Raw genomic sequence first — 21,017 nt, 5'->3', positions numbered from 1 at the left:
TCACACCTCTCACCAAAATCCCTCAATAAAGGGCGAGTTCTCAATTTCACAAGGTAGTCAGATGGTTCCACACCCTAAAAGTCGACGGGCGAGGAGACTTCAGCTAATTTAAGCCTCAGTTTACCGGGTAATAGCGTTCCCTTTAAGCCTCCAGTTTACCGGGTAAAATAGCTTTCCCTTTAAGTTTACAGAGCTTTACATGACTGCTGGTGGTGCAGGACGTGAATAACTCTAACTGCTCATGGGGTTGAACAACAACGACTGTTCCATTGTGTAAGAGGCCTAACACAAACACCTCATCAGTGTGTATCACGCAATTATCAAAAACTATACTACTCTGTTACTAGGGTAATCAGTTACTAGGGGGAGTATGTTTAAGGGGGGTATGTTTAAAACATGTTGTAGCCAGGCTACCTTTTATATATACCATTTTCTCATAGTGGGTGTATACAATATATACAAAAGTTGATCATTTCTAAATGGTGAATCTGAAAAAAGAAAACATTCAAGACGAGAATGTTTTTTTCCCATTTTCAAATCCCAACTGTCGGATTACAGAGCTAAAAGAAGAGAAAATGGTTCCTCTTTCCTATATTGCTGTGGGTAATTTAGCATTTCTAACATTTGTAGTAGCTAACTGTGATTACCCTAGTAACACTTGGCAGTCCAGTGGTAGAAAGTGCTCCTCTATCTAATCCAGAAAGGACAGACGATCTGGACACTGAAGCGATTAGTTAACAAAAGACAGGGCTGATGCTAATCCTACTCTTACACTGGGATTAAGAGAGAAGGTGCATAGTAGCACTGCTGGTGTGGGAGAACAAGGGCCCGTTATCACCATCATCATAAAACAAGGGACCAGCATGAGATTGTATTAGATTAGATTCAACCTTTGTTATTGCACAACGAAAAGTATTTTTTGCTCTAGGCACTAGAGCACTCTAGCCAGCCATAGTCAGCGCCCCTGGAGCAATTAAGTGCCTTGTTCAAGGGCACAACAGCAGCGGCACCTTAGATATGATGCCAGCAACGCTCTAGTCACGACCAGTCCATCCTGAGGCGGGGATCGAACCAGCAACCTTCCAATTGCTTACTAGCTCACCCAGCCTCAATCCATATTCAGCATTAAATGAGCCTTTAAACTGAATAATGAATTCTTGGCTTTTTATCTGATCGAACCAGCAACCCTCCAATTGCTAGCCGGCCTCTCTAACCTCTAGGCTACTTAGATACCTCTAGAGGCCTTAACAAGACTGTATATGGAATGGAGGAGGGTGTGGAGGAGGGTGTGGAGGAGGGTGTGGAGGAGGAGGGTGTGGAGGAGGAGGGTGTGGAGGAGGAGGGTGTGGAGGAGGGTATGGAGGAGGGTGTGGAGGAGGGTGTGGAGGAGGGTGTGGAGGAGGAGGGTGCGGAGGAGGGTGTGGAGGAGGAGGGTGTGGAGGAGGGTGTGGAGGAGGGTGTGGAGGAGGAGGGTGTGGAGGAGGAGGAGGGTGAGGAGGAGGAGGGTGTGGAGGAGGGGGGTGTGGAGGAGGAGGGTGTGGAGGAGGGTGTGAAGGAGGAGGGTGTGGAGGAGGAGGAGGGTGTGGAGGAGGGGAGGAGGAGGAGGGTGAGGAGGAGGAGGGTGTGGAGGAGGGTGTGGAGGAGGAGGGTGTGGAGGAGGAGGGTGTGGAGGAGGGTGTGGAGGAGGGTGTGGAGGAGGGTGTGGAGGAGGGTGTGGAGGAGGAGGGTGTGGAGGAGGAGGGTGTGGAGGAGGGTGTGAAGGAGGAGGGTGTGGAGGAGGAGGGTGTGGAGGAGGAGGGTGTGGAGGAGGGGAGGAGGAGGAGGGTGAGGAGGAGGAGGGTGTGGAGGAGGGTGTGGAGGAGGAGGGTGTGGAGGAGGAGGGTGTGGAGGAGGGTGTGGAGGAGGGTGTGGAGGAGGGTGTGGAGGAGGAGGGTGAGGAGGAGGAGGAGGGTGTGGAGGAGGAGGGTGAGGAGGAGGAGGAGGGTGTGGAGGAGGAGGGTGTGGAGGAGGAGGGTGAGGAGGAGGAGGAGGGTGTGGAGGAGGAGGGTGTGGAGGAGGAGGGTGTGGAGGAGGAGGGTGTGGAGGAGGAGGGTGTGGAGGAGGGTGTGGAGGAGGAGGGTGTGGAGGAGGGTGTGGAGGAGGAGGAGGGTGTGGAGGAGGAGGGTGAGGAGGAGGAGGAGGGTGTGGAGGAGGAGGGTGTGGAGGAGGAGGGTGTGGAGGAGGAGGGTGTGGAGGAGGAGGGTGTGGAGGAGGAGGGTGTGGAGGAGGAGGGTGTGGAGGAGGAGGGTGTGGAGGAGGGTGTGGAGGAGGGTGTGGAGGAGGGTGTGGAGGAGGGTGTGGAGGAGGAGGGTGTGGAGGAGGAGGGTGAGGAGGAGGAGGGTGAGGAGGAGGAGGGTGTGGAGGAGGAGGGTGAGGAGGAGGAGGAGGGTGTGGAGGAGGAGGGTGTGGAGGAGGAGGGTGTGGAGGAGGAGGGTGTGGAGGAGGAGGAGGGTGTGGAGGAGGGTGTGGAGGAGGAGGGTGTGGAGGAGGAGGGTGTGGAGGAGGAGGGTGTGGAGGAGGAGGAGGGTGTGGAGGAGGAGGGTGTGGAGGAGGAGGGTGTGGAGGAGGAGGAGGGTGTGGAGGAGGGTGTGGAGGAGGAGGGTGTGGAGGAGGAGGGTGTGGAGGAGGAGGGTGTGGAGGAGGAGGAGGGTGTGGAGGAGGAGGGTGTGGAGGAGGAGGGTGTGGAGGAGGAGGGTGTGGAGGAGGGTGTGGAGGAGGAGGGTGTGGAGGAGGAGGGTGAGGAGGAGGAGGGTGTGGAGGAGGAGGGTGTGGAGGAGGAGGGTGTGGAGGAGGAGGGTGTGGAGGAGGAGGAGGGTGTGGAGGAGGGTGTGGAGGAGGAGGGTGTGGAGGAGGAGGAGGGTGTGGAGGAGGAGGGTGTGGAGGAGGAGGAGGGTGTGGAGGAGGAGGGTGAGGAGGAGGAGGGTGTGGAGGAGGAGGGTGTGGAGGAGGAGGGTGTGGAGGAGGAGGGTGTGGAGGAGGAGGGTGTGGAGGAGGAGGAGGGTGTGGAGGAGGAGGGTGTGGAGGAGGAGGAGGGTGTGGAGGAGGAGGGTGTGGAGGAGGAGGGTGTGGAGGAGGAGGGTGTGGAGGAGGAGGAGGGTGAGGAGGAGGAGGGTGTGGAGGAGGAGGGTGTGGAGGAGGAGGGTGAGGAGGAGGAGGGTGTGGAGGAGGAGGGTGAGGAGGAGGGTGTGGAGGAGGGTGTGGAGGAGGAGGGTGTGGAGGAGGAGGGTGTGGAGGAGGAGGGTGTGGAGGAGGAGGGTGTGGAGGAGGAGGGTGTGGAGGAGGAGGGTGTGGAGGAGGAGGGTGTGGAGGAGGAGGGTGTGGAGGAGGAGGAGGGTGTGGAGGAGGAGGGTGAGGAGGAGGGTGTGGAGGAGGAGGGTGTGGAGGAGGAGGGTGAGGAGGAGGGTGTGGAGGAGGAGGGTGTGGAGGAGGAGGAGGGTGTGGAGGAGGAGGGTGTGGAGGAGGAGGAGGGTGTGGAGGAGGAGGGTGTGGAGGAGGAGGGTGTGGAGGAGGAGGAGGGTGTGGAGGAGGAGGGTGTGGAGGAGGAGGAGGGTGTGGAGGAGGAGGGTGTGGAGGAGGAGGGTGTGGAGGAGGGTGTGGAGGAGGAGGGTGTGGAGGAGGAGGGTGTGGAGGAGGAGGGTGTGGAGGAGGAGGGTGTGGAGGAGGAGGGTGTGGAGGAGGGTGTGGAGGAGGGTGTGGAGGAGGAGGGTGTGGAGGAGGGTGTGGAGGAGGAGGGTGTGGAGGAGGAGGGTGTGGAGGAGGAGGAGGGTGTGGAGGAGGGTGTGGAGGAGGAGGGTGTGGAGGAGGAGGGTGTGGAGGAGGAGGGTGTGGAGGAGGAGGGTGTGGAGGAGGGTGTGGAGGACGGTGTGGAGGAGGGTATGGCCAACAGGTCATGGCTACGGAAACCTTACCAACGTTTCTTTTGAGAGGTTATCAGCACCCAAAGAGCTCGTCCAGCCTCAATCCATATTCAGCATCAAATTATCCTAAACTGAATAATGAATTCTTGGCTTTTCAGACCGTTGGAGCTCAGCAAAATGTACGCTTCCCCAAGACAGAGCTTTACGGTCAGTTTTTTCTTCTCCTCCCAAGATTAAATTCAAATGAATTTCTTTAAATCTAAAGATAAACACACAAGGCCCCCCGACGGCATTTATGGCACTGACTGAATAAAATGAGAAAACCGGAGGGTACCTGCTGGGGAAATGAGTGCACACAGCAGTTCCGTGTGGACATGCTACAAAAAAAAACGGAGCGTGTGAAAATTCATGAATAAAATCCGACTAATAAATTATTCATTTGTGTAGCTTCTGGGTTTCCACATGAGCGGGCCCGGCTCGAGCAGCTCCGGTGCTCGTCCAAACAAGACGCGCTGGGGAAGGGAAATGCCAGAGGACTAAAGACCAGCCACAGCGGGGAAAAGTCTGTAATACACTACTGATTCAGCACATCGAGACATCGCGAGGCGCGCACACACACACACTGGACAAACTCAGACTTCAAAGCAAACCTACGGTCCCCCCCCCCCCACACACACACACACGCTTAGACTACAAATCCTGCATCCTCTCAAACTGCAGTAAAAACGATAACAAATGACACACTTTTCACTGAAGACCCAAAGCACAAGTCTTAGACTATCACACAAAGTAGTGATAGTGCCTATCTAAACTCAGGACAGTACTTTGTATAAGATCAGTGCTCTCACAGATTTTCTCTAAGTCTCAGTGTGTTTATAGATATAGAACCAGGTGGCCTGGGGTGGTCCAGTGGTCTAGCACCGCGGTCTACAGTGCACACATATGCTCATGTCGGACTCGGCATGGGTTCGAATCCGGCCCCCATGCCCCGCTGACATGCCCTCTCTCCCTTCTTCTCCTTACTTTCCTGTCTGTCTTCACTGTGTCTGTCCAATAAAATGACAAATATGAGTGGGTCTGCCCAAAGATATGGAACCAGACACCCCAGGATCTCTAGACAGGCCCAGAACACTCCACACCTCAGTACCATACACATCCAACATGTGACATATACAACACCCAGCATCTTATATTGTTCTGAAATTGTTTCTGTAGATAGAGAAGTAACAGAGAAGATAAGTGGACTGCATCATTATTTTGTAGAAATAGGCTATAGTTTCATCCCTGACAAATAAGATAATTGATCAAATTCATAATCAACTGAAGATGAACTGAAGATCAACCAAATTAATAATACGGTCATGATTAATAATAATGGTCAAAGGTCACCTATTAGCCCGAGCCTCCAAACCGCTCCTTTAGAAGAGTTTATTGGCCAGTGTGGGATATCAGTTCTCCATGTCCGACAAGTAATATGAAGCTGTGGCTTGGAGTTTTGTTTCTTCATACTATGTAGCCTAATGTGTTCCTGGTTAATCTGGTAATCTGGAGGTTGGCCTGTCCAAATGTATTAGCCTAGTCATTGAAGTCGTGCATCTAATGTTTTCTAAAGGAGAGTTCATGGGTGGTCATTAACCATAGTTTTGGATTACTATTCATTTCTTAATCATTATCAGGTATATTAATTATTATTGGTCTAAATTCAATTTGGGGTTGGAATTCTATTGAATATTATATAAATCCCACAAAATGAAAATGGCCAATTTGGGTGCAATCAATTAGGCTATCTTCTTTCTACATTTAACGTTAAAGTCATTTAGTAAACACTTTTACTCAAAGCGACAAAGACAAATGTACTTAATTCTAAGTAAGTGAATCAACTATATCTCTCTGACCATCAGTCATCATTATGTAAAACAAGTGCCACCAGGCATCCCATGACTAAAGGCCGATTTAAAGTTCTGCGTCGAATTTACGTGCGTAGCTTACGTAGCCTACGTAAGGGGTCTCGCACTTTACACTTCTGCGTAGGCCACGCTGCAATTACACCGTCACATCGCTAGGTGGCAGTGTGTTTTCTATGCCCCTGTGCTGTGCCTCTTCCGGTTAGGAACTCAACGGAGCTCAAAGCTCAAAGCGGCATAATAGCGATCTTTTTGTTGTTATGCTTGTTGTAAATAAAAGTTCTATGATGCATTGAAATGACATTAAACTAAGATAATACGATGGTTATCATAATTTTTCAAATCTTTATTAATAAGTAATTACAGAAAAAGTAAATGACATTTCTGTCATGGCTTCCGCATTTTGGCCGACGAGAGAGTCGGAATCTTGTCGGAATCATGTGCTACCAAGCGGACCAATCACAGAGCTTATGGTTGCGTAGAAACTGACGCGTTCTTACATTTTTGGAGATGTGCGCGTCAACCCTCTCCGTAGGCAACGCAAGGCCACGCGGGCCGACGCAAGGCTACGGCGTCGATTTTACGCAGAAGTTTAAATCGGCCTTTAGGTGGCGGTTGTGGCACAGCAGGTAGAGCCCCAAATTGCTCCCAGTGAGCGGGCCGGCTCCTTGCATGGTAGCTTGCCGCCATTGGTGTGTGAATGTGCGTGTGAATGGGTGAAAGAGAGGCCGTTGTAAAGCGCTTTGGATAAAGGCGCTATATAAGTGCAGTCCGTTTACCATTCCATTTACTTAGCCTACATAGGGCACTGTAGATGCCAAATGCTCTCTCGTGGGCCTGAAAGCATTTGAAACACAAACACATAGAAAGAATACAAAATAATAAAAACGAAGAAGAAAAAAAAAGCAATTTGTCTCAAATAGAAACCAAAAAAGAGAAACACTTTAGGAATCAGCAGTGTGAGAAGCCAGAGGTTAGTCACAGCGCTGCTCACAGTCTAATGGCATACAGCTGCACTAATCCCAGCCCTGCCTCACAACCCCCAGATAAACACACTTCTTCTTTTTCAAATCTCCCCGCAAATGAGAACAGCTCATCACATCCCAGAGCCACTGGCCCTGCATAGCTTCCCCAACCTCCCCCCTGCCCCCTCCCTCTCACCAAAGAGAGGGAGAACACAACATCTCGCAGGCGAGCGTCAAGATATACAAGAGGCAAAGTGCTGTCGTGTCACAACTTCTTTCTGGGGGGAAATAACCATTTCCATGCGGAAAAAACACCCTGCCAAGCAAGCTAACCAAAGAGCACAGCGGCGTTACGGCTTCTTCCTCGGCGCCTTCGACGGGCTTTGAAGCCGAGGATGCGCTTGGATAGACACTGCACAGCCAGGATGTAGCCTAGGTTAAAAATAAAGCCAGTAAAAAAAGGTACTGTGTGTCCTGCTTTCATGACAGATGTCAAACTGTAAAACAAATCCCTCGTCACAGGACACACACACGGACACACACACACGGACACACACACACGGACACACACACACACGCACACACAACACCGAGCATGTGGGAATATTTTACCCAGGCTGTTCAAACCCATTCTGACTCAGTCATTGAAAATGCACCAATCGAATGACTTAAACAAAGGCTTCCTTATAGAAGAAATGTTCTCATTCCTAAAATGTTTCCATGTATGGTGTAATTCGCTCCTTCTGGTAAAAAAAAAAAGAAGAAAAGAAAAAGAAATAAAGTAAAAGCGAAAAGCCACGTTACCCTAACCTTGACAAGGTTTCATGGCTCTTTCACAACCTCTTTCATCCATTTCCATATGTATAGCGGATTAAGCTCTTTTGCAGAGCTTTTAAAACCATTTCAAATGCCTTTTTTGAAGTGGCCGTTCGTTCGCACAGTCCAACAGCACAACCACAGCTGCACTTTGTCCTACATTCTCCTCAGACAACCACGCTCCTTCCCCTTATCTGAAAAGGGGGCCCCAGTGGAAACTCATGAATAAACAGAGAGGACCACACCAGAAAACAAATGGCCAAAACCATCAACTGCCATGATAACCAATACACACCGGTAATCCAATATTCTACCATCCAGCCTGACATACCGAGTCCACATGCCATCATGCAAGCCCCCCCCCCGGCCCCCACCCTCAGTTTTGGCTCGGCTTGTGATTGTGAGTGTCATGGAATCCGCCGAAAGAGGGGTGCGTCGCTGAAGTGTCTGAGCAGCCTTTGTTGCTACCGTCCAAAGGGTTCAAAAGCACAAAAAAAAAAAAAGACGTGAGAGATCAGCCTTAGGAATGATTGGCTAAGGCGGGCTAAGAGACCGGGGTCTAGGGTGTGTGTATGACAGGCGGGGGGTGGGGGGGGGCGGGTGTTCAGAGTTCAGAGCCTCCGGGTAACAACATGGAGTAGGGGGGGGGGGGGGGGGGGGATCACCAGAGGGTGTTGGGTGGGGGGTGGGGGGGGAATCACCAAAGGGGCCTTGTGGGGGACCGTGGTGTCAACAAGGCACAGACAGCTAAAGAACCAGAGCATACTTTCAAACAAAAGGGCCCCTCTTATAGTGCCTAGGGCAGTAGAGCCCCTTTACATCCACAGAGGGACGGGGTCAAACTAACCCAGAAAGCGTGAGGAAGGGGGCACAAGCCGTTCCGTGAGCTGCCACCACCACTTGAACAAAACGCTCCTTCTGACTATGGCGGGGGGGGGGGGGGGGGGGGTGCCCCCACATTCTCACAAACAACATTGACATTCACCAGGGAAATAATGCTTTTTTAAGGGACCCCTTCATTTGAATATCAACACAGTGGAGAGATTGTTTGTTTTTTTCCCCTCTGGTGGTTGTTGAACAGTCAGAAGGGGGTCAGGGCATTGAAGATAGCGGGGTGGGTGTAAAAGACCTGCCAGTCCATTCAAGTACTGGCCTGAAGGGTTGTTAAATTGCTCCCGGGGTCATAAAACTCGCCCTTGGTGCCGTAAAAACCTCCCCCCTGGCTGCTGTAAGGGAAGCTACTTTACCACCGAACAGGAAGCTAGTTTACCACTGAACAGGAAGCTAGTTTACGCTGGTCCGAGAGTTACGTCCGGTTTTGGCCATAGTGTCCGGAGCAGAAGTAGGCCATAGTTTCTGCCCGCTGCCCCTCGTTGACGAGATCTGTCTGTCAGGTGGTCCGAAGCCGGGGGGCTGCAAGAGGCATTCAGGAAGAGGGACAAATCCCAGGGACGACCATTCCTACCCCCCCCACACACACACACCATTCCCACCCCCACAGCCACACACACAGCCTAATACATCCACAAAGAAATGGGAACCGGATAAGAAACATGTACTTCACCTCCTGTTGTTCTTTTGTATTGTTTTCTGTTGTTTCTTTTCTTTCTGTTTAGTTTTAACTGTGGTCACCTCCACTGTTTTTAACCTGACTGTATTTCACTGTGTATTGCCCTATTGTGAGGTGTCCTTGGGAGTTTCGAAAGGCGGCACACAAATAAAATGTATTATTATTATTATTATTATTATTATTATTATTATTATTATTATTATTATTATTATTATTATTATTATGTAGCGTCAGACTTGTTCAGCTTAGTAAAGCGATACCAACCAGAGCTAGTTAGACCAGCCTAACAGCGGGAGCTCCGCAACAAAACAATTAGGCCTAACTATCGGATCACGGGAAGTGCCTTATAGAATATCACTTACATCCGTGACTCTGAGGTTTCTCAACCGGGATTCATCTACTATGGAGGGATGTTTCAAATTAGGCGAAATGTAAATCACAAGCAATTACAGCAAACATATAACCCAGAGAGGTACACACCAAGACACACTGAATGTGGTAACCACTGGGGGTTGTTATCCAAACCCAGGACTTCCAGAGAGAGAGAGAGAGAGAGAGAGAGAGAGAGAGAGAGAGAGAGAGAGAGAGAGAGAGAGAGAGAGAGAGAGGTGGTGGCTGCAAGCCAAACTGAGACACAGAAATATCTTCTGAAGAGAGAAGAGAAGAATAAAAAGGAGAATTAAAAGTAAAAAAACTTGAGGGAATGTGTGTGTGCTCTGAGCTGCTCTACCTCTGCCTCGGCATGTCTCTGCCACATTAAAAAAAAGCAGAGCTTTTATCCACTAACTGAGACAAGATGTCAGGGGCTCAAAAATCATTCAGTTTCCATAATGGAGACGCATGTCTTCCTCTTCTTCTGAGCAGGATTTAACAAGGAACCAATCTCATCTGTCTCGCACGTCACTTTTTCACATGGAACCAGTCAACTACCTTGTCTCGCCCTGTTGACTTCACACGGAGCCAAACCGACGGTCTACGCTCGCTTCCAAGTGGCGTGCTAACCAAAAAAAAACGAGCGGGTAAAGCCCGCTAACTTAACCTGCCAAACGTATCACTTTGAACACCGCTAAAGCAAGAGAGGGAGAGAGGGATGTTTTTACCAGTGGAACCCCTCCCCTCTTATTAATTCATGTCTCTCGACATTCCCTGACAGTCCAAGGATGAGAAAGACTTTTGTTTTTTTCACCTTGTTATTTTGTACTCTCAGGTACTGCTGCTGCTGCTTGGAGTTGCCTCTGGTTTGTAAGAAACCATAAACTTTTGATTTCGGGGGTGGGGGGGCAGTGCTAGCTTCTCCAATCGATTCACATTTTTTGGTGAAAGACTTCCAATTGATCGCACTCCTCCACCACCAGCTGAACAGCGGAGGCCAGACGGTCACGGGCGGCGAAGGCCGGTTCCCTCTCCTGCCGCAGGGGCCACATCACCATGGTAATCCCCCTCTGAATGTGGGTCACTGAACAGGGGACTCGTCTCTCCGTCACTCAGAAAGGGACAGACAAGCGAGGTCACGAACCCCCCTCCACACACACACACACACACACACACAGACTCACAGACACACACAGACACACACAGACACGATGACTGCTGTTGTTGACTACCCTAGCTAGATAGAGCGTCTTTTTTTTCTTGCTAACATCCGTTTAATTTATGAGCATTTTATGATCATTTTCTGATGAGTTATAGGCCTACTATATTATAAGAGAATGATCGCCGCCACTGATTATGGAGCGGGGAATAGTAGGGCGGGTAGGGGAAATAAGCGGGGGGGGAGGGTCGCAGCAAGGGAGACATAAGAGAGGAGTGGGAAGAAGAAAGAGGAGGAGAAGGTAGAGGAGTAGAGGAGAGAGGAGAGAGAGACCACCTTTGTCTGGGAAGCACAGATTGCCAGGGTCCCTAAAAGGGGTAGATCTTCCAAGGCTTTAGCCACACTGACCACGGTGAGTCTCCTCAGCATGACACCATGCGTCTTAATGAATATATTGAATTCTAGTCCTGGGTCACCAACGCCAGCAGTGTGTGCAAGCAAAGCGAGTGTGCAATTCCAAACCTTGACCCTCCCCACTGCTGACAGAAAACCCAGGGAAAACACTTCAGAATAGGTCTAGCGCTAGCCTATACTCCACCTTATCAGGAGCAGGCAGCGGGTGAACCACTCACACCAAACTAGCCACGGTTAACTGGAATACCATGAGTGGGAGAAGAGCCATGGTCACCTCACAATCAGTGTCAGTGTTTCCTCCAGGAATTTTTACCATGGTGGCGCGTGCACGCGCATGAAACGCGCACGCGCGCTCAAAACAACGACGTCATTTCAGCCAAAACTCGAAAATAAAATGTTTTCCTGTAAATTAAAAACAAGGGTAGTCCGTCCGTCCGTCCCTCTCTGGAATGGAATGGAATGGACTTTATTTGTCATTGCTACAGTACAGGTACCAGACAACGAAATGGTCCATTAAATAAAATGACACGGTTCAAATGTTCACGCCGGCAGTCCGGCTCTCACACATACTGGCAGCGTCCCGGTCTGACTTAGCTCTCGTTTGTGCACGGCTTTCTTTCTTTCCTTCCTTCCTTCCTTCCTTTATGTGAAGTGGCCGGTCCCGGGCACAGCTGCCTCGCATCCGCTCAACGAGCCCGGCGGTTCGGTGCTGCGCTGATTAGCGGATGCGGGACAGCTGTGTGAGCGGATCGCTCCATCTCTCATCTTGATGAAGATGAATGATCTTTATTGTCATTGTAACAGGTACAACGTAATTTAAATGAGGAATCACAAAACAGTTTTGCAAGCGCGTCGCTTCGCGCTTGTGGGTGTGTCTAGCGCTGTGAAGGTCTGAAAAGCGGCCTAAATCTTTTTTTTTTTTTTTGGGTTGAGAAATCTGCATGGTGGCGGAGGAAATTCCATCGTGGCGGACCGCCACGATGAAATGCATGTAGAGGAAACACTGAGTGTTGTCTCAAAGGCTGGCTCACCACAACATCAAACAGGACAGACATGGGGAGAGGGTCATGCACAAATTTCAATTAGCGACAGAAAAAAAAGGTACATAAGCACCGGGTAAAAGGAAATGAGATGGCTAGATTGACTGATAAGATAAAAAAAATAAAAAGTAGCTATCTTCGCAAAAAATAATAATATACAACAGCTCTAATTAGGCTAAACCGCATTCCACAGCTAATTGCTTCCAGATCATTAGCATTTTCATCTGATCATGGGCCATTGCTTTATTGAAGTGAGGAAAAGATCATGAAATATTCATGACTTATTAATCTAACAAGAGAGAAACAAACAGGATCCTGGGGTGCGCGACACCACCCCACATAACTAACGGGGCAGGCAGCAACCCACGCGTTCATGTTAACCTCCAGTGCCTCTCCCAGGCTTCCTACAAGTTTCAACAAGTCACATTTAAGACCTTTTTAGACCTTTTTTGACCTCTTTGAATAGAATCTTAGACCTATTCACGACACCATATGATAGCTTTTTGACATCCTTGAGGTGATGAAATTACAGACAAAAAAGGAAGCGAATTGGCATTTTTTGGGGTTCCAGCTTGATTCATTTCCGCGTAAATAGGTGTGGTCGGACTGATTTCCTTGCAGGATCTAATTTTTTTAGACCTAGCACCTCATTTTTAGACCGAATACTATCCTAACTGAAGTGTGGGCCCTTTTTAGGCCTTATAAATTGGATTGCTGGATTTTAGACTTTAAGGCTTTTTAAGACCAGCACGGGAACCCTGGTCTCCACTATCTGCAAGAGAGAACAAGACTTTGAACCACTTTAAAAATGGTATTCATAATACTGTTTTAAAATCCTGCAATTGTGGGAAAACCCTATTTGCTTGGCCAGGTTTTCTATTCAATATGTTGCTCGTTCTGTGTCAACAAAATGTCCACCGTCGGTCACATCATCAAGGGAGGATATGGAAATATGGCAGGGGGCCATCTTCACCCCCAAATCACATCAGTGTTTCCATATCGTGGAACGAGAGGGTGGGCCGACAGCCCCCCCCCCCCGGCACGCACACAGTGGATTGTCTTAAGTGGCAATATTCCCGCTGATGACACAGTTGTGAAAATGCAGCATCGCCTCACTGATATTGCAGCCATAAGCTTTAAATGGGGGGAAAACACTCACAGTGTGCACAGCACAACACACACACACACACACACGTCCCTGGAGTGACCTTGAGTGGCGGGGCGGCGGTAAAGTGGCTAAAACACAAAGTCAATACAGGCCGTCAGACCTGGTTAAGTATTAAATAGGGGATCATGATGCCGTCGTCTGCTGGGAAACTTGTAAGAGAGGAAAACAAGGTAGGAATACGCAGACTTCGTCAAAACTCACATTACGGAGTTGACGGGTTTGGAAAGAAGTTTGAGATTCGATAGCGTACGATAGAGGGTTAGGGTGTAGTCCCTGAGTGCTATGATGGTAAATTAAACGAATAAAAGCTTATAACAAACAAAAAAACATGTCTTATTTCATGGATTAGGCCTACACCTAGGCTATACTCCCATATCTACCAGCATCATGCTCAGGAGGGTGTACTTGTATATCAAGCCGCCTGCCTCATGCTATGGAAACAGGAGATGGCTGTTTCCATAGCATGGGGCCGTCAGGCTCGAGAACCATCGGTTCTCTTTTCGAGAGGTTTTGAGTTGCCCATGCATTAAAAGTCAATTGTATTCAATATAGGCCTAACAAAATATAGGAGCGACATAATTATTATAAAAGATGTGAATTTTACTCACTGTTAAATCACTGAAGCATGCATGCATTATGAGTGTTTTTATTGGTGCAACATATCGCTAGAATTCCCAATAGATAGATATTCCCAATGTTGTCTAAAGAGCTGCAGTGTAGGCCCAATTATTTTGCGTGATGTGATTGAAAAACAACAGCCGAGCCCCAGAGAGACAGTGTAATTCACTGTCAGCTACGTGTTCAGGGGTTGCGAGTGTGTGTGTGTGTGTGTGTGTGTGTGTGTGTGTGTGTGTGTGTGTGTGTGTGTGTGTGTGTGTGTGTGTGTGTGTGTGTGTAGTGTACGTGACTAGCTTTCAATCTCTGCCTTTCGGAGACAATCAGGTCAGAGGACCACGGCAAGGTGATGCACGATGTTATTGACACTCCACCATTGGCAGAGGGGAGGGGGGGGGGGGGTGTAGCAGTCTATCCAGGTCTGCATGGGCAGTCTGAAATGCATCCAGGTATGTCTGGAACTCAGATAATGGATGACACATTTCTCCAGGTGACATGAGCCAAAGGCATCTCGGAAAAAGAGATCGGCGGAGGAGATGTGGAGGAAGATGACAAATGGACAAGCGCTTACTTGTGGGATGTTGTGGCTGCATATTTGCATCGGGCTTGTATGTCCTAGGCACTGACTGTTCTCATCAGTAAAATTCCCAGTTCTTGAGGCGGTGACTTCTGCTTCTTCTCTGACCAATTTTGTTATCTGGTCGGTCACTGCTACTCCGACCCCGCCCTCAACATTGATTGGACATTTGTGTCCTTTAATAACGTTTGTACAACAGTACACACTATCACCTGTGCTCAAATGATACGGATTATGTAATGCCCTTTTTTTGCTAACCAGGATCAGGTCGATTTGGCTGATTTTGAGGCGGTATTTCAAAACATTATCGGGTAGGATGATGCTGATGCAGATAACAGCAGATCCAGATCACAGAGTATGGATTCTCTGTGATATGAACAGGGCTCTATCTTGCCAACTACCGGGTGAGGTAATGTTACGACATTTTGAAGAGACATGAATGAACTAAGCTACATTGCCTTCAATAACCTTTTCCACATTTCGTTGTTTTATAACCTGACTTGAAAAATAGGCTACATTTAGGGTATTTAATGTATTTGGCTGCTGATCTACCCAAAGTAAAGTGATTATTTTGGGGGGGGGGGAATGTTTACAAGTTAATTACAAATGAAAAGCTGAAATGTCTTGAGCAAGTAAGGAAGTGTTCACCCCCTTTCATATAACATTCCTAAAATTAGTTAAAATGCAAAAAAAATTGTCTTTAAGATAAATCCATCCATCTGAGAGCAAGGATAGTTAATGAGATTTAGGAATGAATTTCTTAGTTTTTATAGGTTCTTTGATCAGTTACACTCTTTGTCGTCTGAGCTGTCATCATTACAACCTGAGTAAACGGAGAGGAACAAAGCTGCTATGGAATGCTACCCTGAGGACCAGACTGGTCTACCCAGTGGCCAGAGAGAATCCCTTCATGGAATAATATCTATTTCACATCCATAGTGGCTGGAAATACGTTCATTTGGATTTAGTACAAAGCATTAAGTTAGTGCAAATCCAGCACATGCAACAAGGTTTCTGCGTCATGCCTCTAGTGAAAGCGAGTGGCAGCTCTGTCACTGTATGGGTACGTCTGTCACTGGCAGGGATTGGGGGAGTTTGAATCATATGAATGAATGAATGAATGAATGAATGAATGGACTTTATTGTCATTGCTACAGTACAGGTACCAAACAACGAAATTTGGGAGGGGGGGCTCCCCTGGTGCTAGGAAAAAAAAAACAAGAAAAAAACAAGAAGGGAAAAGAGCTGGTTTACATAAATAAAGGCTATGTACACTATCCACTATACTATACTGTACAGATAAAACACTGTGCTGTACTCTATGCTATGCTATACCTATTCTAACATTTCCTATTTCTCTGCAACATTATGTACCCTAGGGTTGTCATGCAAATCAGAGACCCTATAAAAACAAAAAATATTCATTCAGAAATCACACAACACCTAACTATTATCTTTGCAGGACTCAATTCAACTTAGGCCTACTACTGAGTATTGAATAAATGTCTGCATATGAGCGCATGTCAGGAGTGTCATAGCAAATGGGGTGAACTTTATTTTTTTCATGGACTAGCCTACGTACTTATTGACTCAAAACATATAAACTTTTCATTTTTAATTAATTTCTGAAAGAATTATGTTCACTTTGACATCATTGGGTATTTTTTGTTAGCTCAGTGACAACACAATCTCAATTAAATCTATTTATACTCAGGTTGTTGTAACCTGAAAAGAAAGAAAAAAAATGTGGGGAAAAAAAGTCCAGGGGGTGAATACTTCCTGAAGGCACCGTACATGTAGAAAGGTAGCGAAGAGGAAAAAAAGATCTACATCGCTCCTTGTCAACACATTGACAAAATGCAACACCTCACCGGATACCTCACAGTACATTAAACACCATAACTCATGTGTGTATAACAACTTTCGATCTTGATTAAAGGTCAGATTGGATTTCCATATCCGAAATCCCTATCCAAATGATTCAGCCGCCCAAAACAAACCTTGTGAATACTCTAAATCACTCATTCAGAAGGAATCTTGGCAGGACGTTCATACTAACTCCATGTTAAAAAATTCCAATATTGATTGGTTGTGATTGTTGGCCGACACAAGTAGCCTATCATTACACCCTAAACAGAGTCTCTACAATGAGAGAAGAAGAAGATAGCCTACAAAATAAAAAGAATCAGTGCATCAAATGTAATGCTAGTTTGTGTCATGTCAGGTTTGATGAATTCTTCAACTGACAGGTAAGTTGCGTGGTGTTTTACACCGATCAAACAGGACATAATAGGCCTACACGCGGTTACAGCAAGGTCACTCCACTCCTATTCCACTATAGCCGCACTTGCCTTCTCAACTCACCCCTCTCACAGTTGAACTTTGATACATGTTCACTGTACAGTAACGCATGGTGGGGGCAGGTCTGTCGTAGGCCTATCGTCATCATCTTCGACTGAGGGGAGACGGTGTGGTCTGACCAGGTCTGGTCTGCCTGACTGCCCCCAGCAGCTCAGAGGAACTAAGGACACTAGTCAAGGTGAGGAAACCCCTGCGCTGTTTGCACTCACCTTGATTAGCCTATGTTTGTCCTGCTTTACGCTGCACTACCTGGGGGCAGACGGACCACGCTGCTTTTAGAATGGAACTTATTCAAGTATCTGGGGGGTATTCCATCAACGTCGCTAAAGGAAAATCTAGGCTTATTTTGATATAGCCTATATCTATAGATATATACTGTATATATCACATGACTTCAGCCAAATAAAGAAAGAAAATAAACCTGGATTTCCCTTTGACTTTTTAAAAACTTGATCAAAGTTCAACGGAGGGGAGTGTTGAGAAGTAAGCAAGAGCCATGGATTTAGGATAAACCGGCTACCAGACCATTCCTAAACATTGCTTCATTCAGTGCAATATTCACAATGTGTTCGCATAAACACGCACACGCACGCACACGCACACACACACACACACACACACACACACACACACACACCCTCAGGGATGGGTAGGACCCAGATTTTAATCCACAGATTTATGGAAGGTCAGGTCCCTTTCCCCCAAAACGGGACCCAGGGGGGAGGCGGGTGCATAAACAGCATCAACATGACCCCCGGTGACACGTCATCACCGTAACTTGACACACACACGTCATCACCATAACTTGACACACACACGCGTCATCACCATAACTTGACACACACACACGTCATCACCATAACTTGACACACACACGTCATCACCATAACTTGACACACACACACGTCATCACCATAACTTGACACACACACACACGCACGTCATCACCATAACTTGACACACACACACGTCATCACCATAACTTGACACACACACACGTCATCACCATAACTTGACACACACACACGTCATCACCATAACTTGACACACACACACTTCCATCACCATAACTTGACACACACACGTCATCACCATAACTTGACACACACACACTTCCATCACCATAACTTGACACACACACACGTCATCACCATAACTTGACACACACACGTCATCACCATAACTTGACACACACACGCGTCATCACCATAACTTGACACACACACGTCATCACCATAACTTGACACACACACACGTCATCACCATAACTTGACACACACACACACGCCATCACCATAACTTGACACACACACACGTCATCACCATAACTTGACACACACATGCGTCATCACCATAACTTGACACACACACGTCATCACCATAACTTGACACACACACGCGTCATCACCATAACTTGACACACACACGCGTCATCACCATAACTTGACACACACACACGTCATCACCATAACTTGACACACACGCGTCATCACCATAACTTGACACACACACGCGTCATCACCATAACTTGACACACACACGTCATCACCATAACTTGACACACACACGCGTCATCACCATAACTTGACACACACACGCGTCATCACCATAACCTGACACACACACACACGTCATCACCATAACTTGACACACACACGTCATCACCATAACTTGACACACACACACGTCATCACCGTAACTTGACACACACACGCGTCATCACCATAACTTGACACACACACGGGTCATCACCATAACTTGACACACACACGTCATCACCATAACTTGACACACACACACGTCATCACCATAACTTGACACACACACACGTCATCACCGTAACTTGACACACACGCGTCATCACCATAACTTGTCACACACACGCGTCATCACCATAACTTGACACACACACGCGACATCACCATAACTTGACACACACACGTGTCATCACCATAACTTGACACACACACGCGTCATCACCATAACTTGACACACACACACGTCATCACCATAACTTGACACACACACACGTCATCACCATAACTTGACACACACACACGTCATCACCATAACTTGACATACACACGTCATCACCATAACTTGACACACACGCGTCATCACCATAACTTGACACACACACGTCATCACCATAACTTGACACACACACACGTCATCACCATAACTTGACACACACACGCGTCATCACCATAACTTGACACACACACGTCATCACCATAACTTGACACACACGTCATCACCATAACTTGACACACACACGCGTCATCACCGTAACTTGACACACACACGCGTCATCACCGTAACTTGACACACACACGCGTCATCACCATAACTTGACACACACGTCATCACCATAACTTGACACACACACACGTCATCACCACAACTCACTTCTCATACTCTGCGTTGTCCTGGTCACAGCGGGCGTCCTTGTGCTTCTGCCAGTCCTTGCCGTGCTTACAGGTGGTGAGCAGCACCACGTCCTCCGCGTTGTGGACGTGATACAAGGCGTTCCTCGTATCGGACCCGATACCCGTCAGGTACCGCTTCCCCTTGAACACCAGCACGTACTTCCTGAAAGGTGGGATGGAGTTGTACTTCAGGTAGCCCCTCTCCCCGCCGGTCCGGGGGTGCTCCTTGGAGAACAGCGGGATGGACACGTCAAAGCCGGGTCTGAAGTTCTCGGTGCTGATGCTGGCCTTGGCCAACATGGCCTGGCCGGTGTCGAAGCCCAGGTCTTCCGTGTAGTCCGGCCAGGTGCCCGAGTACAGGTTGAAGATGAGGTGGTTCCGGCCGCCGTTCCACAGGGGCTGGTTCTGGACCTTGGTCCGGAGGTTGTGGACGTACTGCGGGGAGAGCTGGTCCCGGTCCAGGGTGTCCAGGCCCAGGACAAACAGGCACGCCTGGCCCGGGTCGGAGGTGTAGAACCTGGAGGCCTCGATGGTGGCCAAGATGTTCTGGTAACTGTCGGAGATCTTCTCTCCCTTCTGCTGGGGGTACACGTACACCTTGAACCCGTTCTTCTGTTTTTGGCACGGGGAGAAGTCGAAGCAGGAGTCCATGCGGCACCGTTTGCCCTTGTACACCCCCGTGTTCACGTCCCTCTTCTGCCTTGGGGAGATGTGCTGGTGGTTGTACTCCTCCGTGTCCGTGTGGGTCTGGTCCCAGGGGCTGAAGGGCTGGAGGGGGTCGGCGTGGGGCCAGGGCCGGGCGGGGCGGTCCCCATGTCGGCTACGGTCGTGCCGGTGGTGGCTCCTGGGGCCCCCCGGGGTCCCGGCTGGAAGTGGAAGCTGCACCCCTCCGAAGTAGAACAACAGAACTAGACATGCACCGGCGGAGAGCAAGATTAAATAGCGTTTTTTGGCCTGCATGTGTCCTACGAATAGGGGTCGTGTTGTTGACAAGTAAATCTGCTGTGTCTGATTAAGTGGGCCAAAGTTAGGGGGCTCACCTCACCACCTCCAGCAGCACCGAGGCTCGTGCGCCATCTTCCAGCCTGGCAGGAGGGTCTCTTCAAACTCTCTTCTCCTGCAGCGTTCTGCGTGTTCCGATGTCCCCCGGTGGTCCGGCCCAGAGTGACCCGGCGCATGTGGGCGGTTTGGACTTTTTTTTAGTTAAATGGCTTTTTTTCTTTTCTGCACTCTTCCATCTAGTTGGAACATTTCACAATGACGTGGTTGGGTTGGTTGTGTGCGGCGAAATAAATGTCACTGGATAAAGTCAAACATAAAAAAAATACCTCCCGATCTCCCGATCCCGAATACTGTAACTGTATACTCTATAACCGTTTTCAATAATAATAATAATAATAATAATAATAACAATAATAATAATAATAATAAAAACTGATTTTTCTTATTTTCCTACCAACTCTTCACCCCGGAGAGACGTGTGTGTGCCGGGTCATGTGGCTGTCCGCTTGGAGAACAGAGAACAGAGAACAGAGAACCAGGATCCACGATTTCTTACATCCAGTCGTTAGTTAAACACACTGTGACTGACTGACTGGGTTTAGGGGGTTCAGATCCGGTGTTTTAGATCCAGATGTCTCCGGAGGTAAATGCGCCCGGTTCCTCTCGTTTATCTCCGGCGAGGTATAATAATATAATATCACTCCATGGTTCCGTTAGAGGAGCGGTCCA

General features: G+C 48.4%; 1 protein-coding gene across 1 annotated transcript in view; it reads right to left on the bottom strand.

Moving 5' to 3' along the window:
- LOC308153000 (exostosin-1b) overlaps positions 1 to 20,750 on the bottom strand; it is a gene marked incomplete at its 3' end in the record, with an annotated part of 98,548 nt that extends 77,798 nt beyond the window's left edge. The window contains exon 1 of the mRNA XM_080526082.1: positions 19,267 to 20,750. Coding sequence (XP_080382208.1) covers positions 19,267 to 20,246 — 980 coding nt within the window. The 5' untranslated portion in view covers positions 20,247 to 20,750. The remainder of the gene's footprint in view (positions 1 to 19,266) is intronic.
- Positions 20,751 to 21,017: the final 267 nt, after the last annotated feature.

The sequence above is a fragment of the Nansenia antarctica genome, assembly GCF_963989245.1.
Source record: "Nansenia antarctica genome assembly, chromosome: 3".
Lineage (NCBI taxonomy): Eukaryota > Metazoa > Chordata > Actinopteri > Argentiniformes > Microstomatidae > Nansenia > Nansenia antarctica.
The sequence above is the reverse complement of the archived record's forward strand: the minus strand, read 5'-3'. Positions and strand labels throughout refer to the sequence as shown.